Below are 8,183 nucleotides of genomic sequence, written 5' to 3' on the forward strand. Positions count from 1 at the left end.
GCTCGAGCTCTGCACTTGGTGATTCCTTGATGACCCTGGTGGATCTTCAGCAGAATATCAGGACGCATGGACAGCGGTATGATGAGTCTTGATCCTCTCATGAGCAGTCCATCTTGAACGGCGATCTCTGATTGATGTTGCCAAAACTCTTTGCAGCTGTTAGGGATTTCTTTTCAGATGGGCCACCCTTTTTCGCTGTACCATGCCAACTGTTTGCATGTAGAGTCCGTGGCCTGCTTATCTTTGATTTCTTGTAGCCTCTTTTCTGTCGCGGGAAGGTCAGCTGTCACCCCCTTGACATATGCAGTCACCTCTTGCTCCAGATCTCTGTCACCAGTTTCGCTTAGAGGCTGTCGGGACAATGTGTCCGCCGCAATTAAAGACTTTCCTGGAATGTGTTTCATCACATAGGAGAATCTCATCATTCTCATCTTCATTCTTTGAAGTCTCGGTGTGATGTCAGCTAGATTTTTAGACATGAACATTGGCACAAGCGGCTTGTGGTCGGTTTCAATTTCTATGTGAAGGCCCGTGATGAAATCTTGAAACCTTTCACATGCCCAAACTACCGCTAGGCCTTCCTTCTCTACCTGTGCGTACCTTTTTTCCGTCTCTGTGAGTGTCCGTGACGTGTACGCCAGAGGTTTGTAGGACCCGTCTTTTTGAATCTGCCGAAGCACAGCCCCCAAGCCATATGATGAAGCATCGGCTGAAATCACTGTCTTCTTTTTTGGGTCGAACAGCGTCAGTACAGGACTCGTGGTGAGTGCGTGCTTCAGCTGATCGAAGCTTCTCTGCTGTTCTGTAGCAAAAACCTATTAATTCTTTGAGCTCAGAAGAGAATTGAGTGGGTAGGCGATATGTGACATGTTCGGTATGAACTTTGTCAAATAACTGACCATGCCCAGAAAACTTCTTAGTTCATGAACACTTGAGGGAGGCTTCATGTCAACGACAGCTTCGATTTTGGCGCTGTCTGGGCGAATTCCTTTGCGGTCGATGATGTGGCCCAGGAACTTCACTCTTTGTACGTTAAATTCGCACTTGTCCGGATTCAAAGTCATTCCTTTCGCCTGGAGACGTTCCAGAACCAGACGGAGTCTGTCATCATGCTCTTGTGGGAGCTGGCATAAATGAGAACGTCGTCCATGTTGCATACAACACCTTCGAGACCGTTCAGAAACTGCGACATCTTCTTTTGGAAAAATTCTGGAGCCGATGATATTCCAAACGGTAGTCTCTTGAATTTGAACCTTCCGAAGGGTGTGATGAAAGTCGTTAGAGCTTGGGACTCCTCAGCAAGCTCAAATTGCCAAAACCCAGAATTGGCGTCGATCTTTGAAAAATAGCGTGCTCCGGTGAGCTGCCCGAAAACATGTTCTCCTACAGGTAGTGGGTGAACTTCCCTTTCAACAAACTTGTTGAGGTCCGTTAGATCTATGCAAATTCGGACCTCTCCGTTGGGTTTTCTCACGATCACCATTCCAGAGCACCATTCAGTTGGCTCCTCGATTGGCTCGATTATTCCCATCTTTACCATTTCTTCGAGCTTCGTCTTGGTCTTGCCGAGGAGAGGAATGGCCACTCTTCGAGGTGTCATCATTGCGAAAGGTACAGCGTCAGGTCTCAGTTTGATCTTGTACGGAATCTTGACGTGACCCAACCCAGAAAATAACTTCGGGTATTCTCTTTTTGGGTCGACTGTGCAGCTTCGCACGGCCCCAACTTGATCAAGGCGCTGTACGATGCCTAATCGTTCACTTGCATCTCTTGAGAGAAGGGGCTGTTCCAGGTCTTCTACGATGTAGATATCGGTCATGAATGTTTTGCCCCTGTAGTAAAGGGTCTCGTTCATGACACCAAGAACTGTCAAGGATTTCTTACTTGGACCCTTGAGGACTTTCTTGGGATTCTGTAGAGAGACATCATTGAAAAGTTCTTTGTACATCTTCTCAGGAATCACGGTGACGTCGGCCCCCATGTCGACTTTGAATGTTATGGAGACTTCTCGGACGTCAACCTTGACTATCCATCGCTGTCCCTCTGACGTGAACACGGTGCCAAGAAATGCCGTCTCAGACGTTGTTACCTCCCTCAGGGTGGTAGAGCTTCTGCAAACCCGTGCGTAGTGCCCCTGTCTTCTGCATTTATTGCATGTTGCTTTTATCGCAGGGCACTTGTTTGTTTTATGTCGTTCATTGCCACATCTTGAACAGACTTTCTCGGATGTTGGTAAACTCGATCGAGAACTTTTCTTTTCTCCATTTCTTTCCTTTCCTCCCTGTTGACTTGCTTCTTTTCTGAAGATTCTGTCAATGTTTTCTTCTGGGGACTTGTGGAGAGCAACTTGCTGTTTCTTGACAGCTTCAGACTGCCGAGCCAGATTTGTAGCCTTCTCGAGTGTCAATTCCGGATCTAGTTGCAATTTCTCCGACAGTTTTTGGTTGAGGACCCCGACGACAATGCGATCTCGAATCATCTCCTCGTGTAGGACGCTGAAGTCGCAAGTCTTGGCGAGGCTATGAAGTTCTGTTATAAATTCTTCCACGCCCTCGCCTTCCCGCTGACTTCTTTTGTGGAACTTCGCTCTCTCGTAGATGACGTTTCGTCGGACTATGAAGTGTCGCTCGAAAGCTGAAAGGACTTCTTCGTACTTCTCCATCTTTGCTAGAGGCAGGTTCAACGAGAGAAGGATATTGTCTGCTTTGTCGCCCATAAAGTAGATAAGACCGTTGACCTGTTCAGGCTCAGGTTTTTCTGATAGACCACCGATGACGCGGAAACGTTCGAATCGCCGCTTCCAATGAGGCCATTCATCGGGGCTGGTGAAATCGAATTCCGCGGGAGGTTGGCACTGGAATGAGTTGGCGTTTGCCATTGCTCACCGTTCCTCTCGGGTCCTGGGTCCTTGAACTTCTGACACCATGTGTTGTTGGCTGTTATTGACACAGAGCGCTCCCGGTAGCCTCCTGTCTAAACGCTATGTTTATTCTATATGTCCAAAAACCCCCCATCGTTCTCCTCTTCTTCAGCAAAGCCTAACAGCACACGTCCTGCTAGAACTGACACTTCCTCCTTTCTTCCCTCGCTACTCTCACTCACTCGCTCGAATTACCCCTTCCAGGCACTCTACCCAACTGTCACACTCCCTCTTACGCTCCTCTAAACCCGCCTTCCATACTTCCCCCAGCTCTTCCACCTGCTTCTCGAGGTCGACCCACTGCTCCCTCTTATGATTAAGCTGCCTAGTCAGCTCCTCAACCTGGGCCTCGAGACCCACCCGCTTCTCTCCTTCTGCCTTAAGCTCGGCCTCATCTTCCGAACTCTACCCTCCCATTCCCCAGTTACCTGCTTAAGCTTCACACAAAGCCGACACTTGAAACTTGAGTGTCGGCTTGTTCCTATTGCCTGACCAGCACACCCCCTATAGTTCACTGGAATCGTGAATAGCCAAAATCATAACCCCAGCATACCTTGTAAACCCGCAACTAAAAGTTTGAGTTTCATATAGAGAACAACATTTATTAAATTTCACAGAATTATTTTTTTTCTTGCTATTTTGTACAGTTGACATTAATCATAAATATTTTTGAGCATTTATAGTCTGATTTTATTTTTAGTAACTGGATGGGAAACGGCAAAGAAAAATTGATCAATGTGATCATTTCCCACATTCAAAACTACTATGGCATTGCTATCAGAGAAACATAGCGTCCTTTCAGGAATGCAGCAGGCCACACTATAGTCAGTGAAGACTTCAGGGCAAGAGAAAGGAACAAAGAAAGGAAGGCTGGGGAGGAGGAAGCAGGCATTCCGTCTACTTCCTCCTTGTTATTTGTTTAGGGGGGATGTTTCCTCCTCTCCAGCAATCCACCTGCTTTGTGCTCCCCAGCCTTCCTTTCCCTCGCCCTGAACTCTTTAGGCTGGGGAGGAGGATGCAGGTAAAATGTTCGAGCGAGGGGGATGTTTCCTCCTCTCCAGCCTTCCTTTCCCTCGCCCTGAACTCTTAAAGGACACATGCAAAGGAAAAAAACATTTTTTTTAAACGGCTTAGATGGAAAAAGGACGCCATAAAACGATTTTACAACGAAGAAAAAAAAAATTTTAGAGCTATATTTACGGCGCAAAACGAATTTGTAGTTGGCGCCCGCGGGCACCGCGGAAAAGTGGTCTGTATTTATCACGTGACTGGTCTTTATTTATCACGTGGTGCTTGCGCTCTTTCGGAAGCTTCCTATGGCCTCTAAAAGTAACTTATTCATCTTTGTTTGAAGTATAACAAAAAACTAAGACGAATAAGTAACTTTTAGAGCCCAAAGGAAACTCCTGAAAAAGCGCAAGCAGACGTGATAGACCTGCGCGCCGGTCAGACGACGGCGGCGGCGCCCCGAAGCAGACGAACTTGTGCGGCGGCGGCGACGGCGGCGTGGAGAAACGCGTTGAAGCGGCGTTCGCACAACGCTCAGCGTGCGGCGGCGACGCAGCGCGGCGGCGCGCGGGCCTACCACGTGACCAGCGGCGGCTCCCGCGAGCGCCAACTACAAATTCGTATAGCGCCGTAAATATAGCTCTAAAAATTTTGTTTCTTCGTTGTAAAATCGTTTTATGACATCCTTTTTCCATCTAAGCTGTCTAAAAAAATTTTTTTTTTCCTTTGCATGTGTCCTTTAAGGCTGAGGAGGAGAAAGCAGGCGGAATGCTGGAGCAAGGGTGATGTTTCCTTTTCTCCAGCAATCCATCTGCTACCTCCTCCCCAGCCTTTCTTTCCCTCGCCCTAAACTCTTAACCTGTCACCGACTATAGTAGCTAGTTATGTTCCATTGCAGTTCCATAAACGACCATCTAAGGCCTGGGCTGTGCTCCGCTAAGCTGGATAGTTGGTGTAGTTTAACCGAGCCCAAGGCATAGGTCAAGCAAACTACAAGCATAAGGGAAGACTTTCTAATGATGTCCTCAACAAGGTGAGGTTTGAGTACAGTGACCTGTACTCAGACAAGCCCACGAGGAAAGTCTTGCATAGGAAAACACAGAATGCCAATGAGTGTTTCAAGTACAGCGGTATGATCTGGCGGAGGGTTCCTAAAGATGTTTATATGAGCCTACCAACATTCAAGTTTGTTCTGAGTAATGTCTTTTCTTTTAACTCTGTCAGGCACCAAAACTAAAGTGTCCATAAGTGTGACATTCAAGATCTTCCTTTCTCTTGAGCATACACAAGTCTTTGGGCACCACTTGAACTCGTGGTAAGCAGCTCTAGATTAATGCACATGGCCGCCTAACCTCACCTCGTTTATATAGTGTTCGTCAAAACGCTGTTAGTGCTCAACTGCGACAATTTACTGGTAAGCACTCCATTTCTCCAGAGTTTAGCTTCATCATCAAACGTTACAGTTGCGGTTCCCGAAATAATTCTGCTCCTAATAGTTTCTGTTTCAGATTTTGATTTGAGTACCCGAGGAAGACCCTTCATCCAAGCATGTGTCAGTAAGATGAAACAAAATGGAAATATGAATTAACATCGGGGAAGAGAACGCGGCAGAGATTGGCATGCGTACAGGTGAGCAAAAAGTCACTAAGAGAAGAGAGTGCAGAGCTAAACATTTCAATATCATTGCCCTAAGAAAGACATACACATGCAAATGCACCCAGTACTTCACCATACGAAATGACGCCACTGGCTTTCATTACCTCCAGCGCATCCCAAATAACGAGCTCAACTGTGCACTCGGCAAGTGATGGGGAAGATGGTACCTTTCATGCGCCACACATTGTGCAGCTGGCTGATGAGGTCCTCCACCCCATAGCCAGTCTTGGCGCTGATGAGGCAGACGCCCTTGACACCATGCACGAGGCCCACATCCTTGAGGTTTTGCTCGACACACGCCTTAACCCTGGCCAGGTAGCCAGGCGTGTCGCAGGGCAGCAGGTCCACCTTGTTCGCGACCACGAGCACAGGCTGCCTGGGTCCCAGCAGCTGCGTGACGTCGTGCCACAGGCTGCACGGCATGTCCGTCAGGTCCACCATAAGCAAAGCGAGCGCCTTTTTGTCCCGCACCTGCGCCAGCATCGTCAGGTACGCGTCACGGTCCACCTTCACGTTGAGGGCAGTGTTGTAATGCTGGAGGTAAAGGCAGCGCTGGCACGAATGCGCCCGCAGCCCGTCCTCGTTCAGACTCACGAACACCTCGGACGGCATGAAGCCCGGAATGGAAACGTCCGTGCAGTGCAGAAACGCGCCGCACCCGCCACAGGGCACCCGGCTCGCCGGTACCGACGGGTTCGCGCTGCCGTAGTTGGTTCGCCACAGTTCTGCCCGGAGTTCTTCTATGTCCTCGCTTATGTCTTCGCGCGTCGGACTTGATTCCAGCGTCTGAATGAACCCAGAGATGGCGGTATCTCGCTTCTGCAGGACGTCGTAAGCGCGGACGTCGAGCTTCTCGCTAGCGGTCTCGGCCCGCTCACTGTCCGGGCTCTGCTCCCGAAAAACTCCGAACTGCTGGAAGGGGTACTGGTACACCTCTTTGATCGGAGCGACGGGTGCGTCGCTCTTTTCTTCCTTCTCGAGAGCATCTGCTAGCTTTGGGTACAACTTACGAAACTGCTGCCGGTCCGCTTCCCAAAGCTGCGAGAAATAAACTGGAAGGATGGTGCCGTCTTCGATTTTGGGCTTGGTGGCCTCCCGGAGAAGCTCACGTCGAGTTTGCCGCACTCTGCCAAAACCCAGCCCCATGTAAGACACAACTGGCGTTTTCTTGGGCACTTGGTTGTTCTCTTCGGCAGATGAGGTAGTACAAAGGGCGCGCCACGAACACCTCGCAGCACCGGATCTCGTACGAGAACGCGCCAAAAAGATAGCGCATTGGCGCACATCGTGATCCGCGTACCAGCCTTTTAAGTTTGTCCTCACGACTACTTCGAGACTCCTCACGGCCGGTTTCCGCCACATGGCTCACCCTTAGTGCTTCAACGAGCATTTGTGAAGCACAGCACAAGTGACTTGCATCGTGAGATATGTCGTTCACCTGAAAATAGCCGGGAAACACGTGCCGTTCTAGATCACGGCTCTGATGCACACCAGCAGTAGACCAGCAGCACCGGCAGATGATACAAAATTGGTAACCGGGTGGATAACTGGATGCAAGTAGATGGATGGATGGTAGCTGGCCCTGACGTCACGCCATTGCGGTGGCGCCAGTGGCGCCGTGGCGACGGTGGCGCTGCTGACGCTGTTATTGGCAGGGCGCATGCGCAGAAGCTCTACGCGAATCTGGTTCCCGCTGACGTTCCGTCTGCTTCCTCCTCCCCGGCCCGCATTTCCCTCGCCCTTCGTTCTTAGGTTGCAACGGACACGTTGGGACGTTGGCCCACACCTCGTGTAGGCTTGTTTGTAAACAGTGCACGGTAGATGCGGAACTTCGCTGTGCCTGCTAAACTTTAAAAACGCCTGATCGCAGTGACCCAACTCTCCCGAGTTGAATAAACAAACAAACAAAATTTTAAAAAAAGTGTCTCGATCTACACATGTTCACACATTTACTGTACATTCACCATCTACCAAATCGCAAAAGAAAAAAAAAAATATTGTATTTTATGCACACTGATGTGGTTTGTGTTCAAAACTTGCAGCAAGCGGAACCAATGCCCGTCAGCAGAGAACTTCAACTTAGTTGCAGACGATGAATGAGTCAACGCTTTGATTACCTCCTCACAGCTAGTATAAGAAACAACGGACTTACTACATGAATTCACATGTTTAAAATCACAGAGTTGGGTGTGAAGTTGTTGAAATTATGACTTGACTATGTTTGCATGCTAGCCACGTTTCTTGCACATTCTGACCCCTGGAGCGGACAGCACACCAAGAGAAAATGCAGGCTAAGCACTCCAGCCTGACAGTGCTTTTCACTCTGCGACTATCTCTGCTCCGACCTAAATGGAAATGTGTGTACAGTGGCTCTAGTGATCAAGTGTTTTGTGAATGGACCTTTAACGCATAAAAACCACCAAGCAGCTGGCAAAGACACTACACTTGGTGGGGTTGGATGAATGAAAAAAATGGATGCATATGACCGAGCCCTTATAATCAGGGGGTGGCTTACGCCACCGATTCGCTCCCTAGGTACAAGCCAAAACTATGTTAAAAAATTGTAAGGGTGCAGGCGAGCTGGTCCCTTTTCCGAAAT

General features: G+C 49.0%; 1 protein-coding gene across 1 annotated transcript in view; it reads right to left on the reverse strand.

Moving 5' to 3' along the window:
- Positions 1-7,196, reverse strand: part of LOC8042894 (nitric oxide-associated protein 1) — a 38,566-nt gene extending 31,370 nt beyond the window's left edge. The window contains exon 1 of the mRNA XM_029990878.3: positions 5,752-7,196. Coding sequence (XP_029846738.1) covers positions 5,752-6,946 — 1,195 coding nt within the window. The 5' untranslated portion in view covers positions 6,947-7,196. The remainder of the gene's footprint in view (positions 1-5,751) is intronic.
- Between the last annotated feature and the right edge of the window lie 987 nt (positions 7,197-8,183).

This window comes from Ixodes scapularis, unplaced genomic scaffold, assembly GCF_016920785.2.
Source record: "Ixodes scapularis isolate PalLabHiFi unplaced genomic scaffold, ASM1692078v2 PGA_scaffold9__187_contigs__length_104089568, whole genome shotgun sequence".
NCBI lineage: Eukaryota > Metazoa > Arthropoda > Arachnida > Ixodida > Ixodidae > Ixodes > Ixodes scapularis.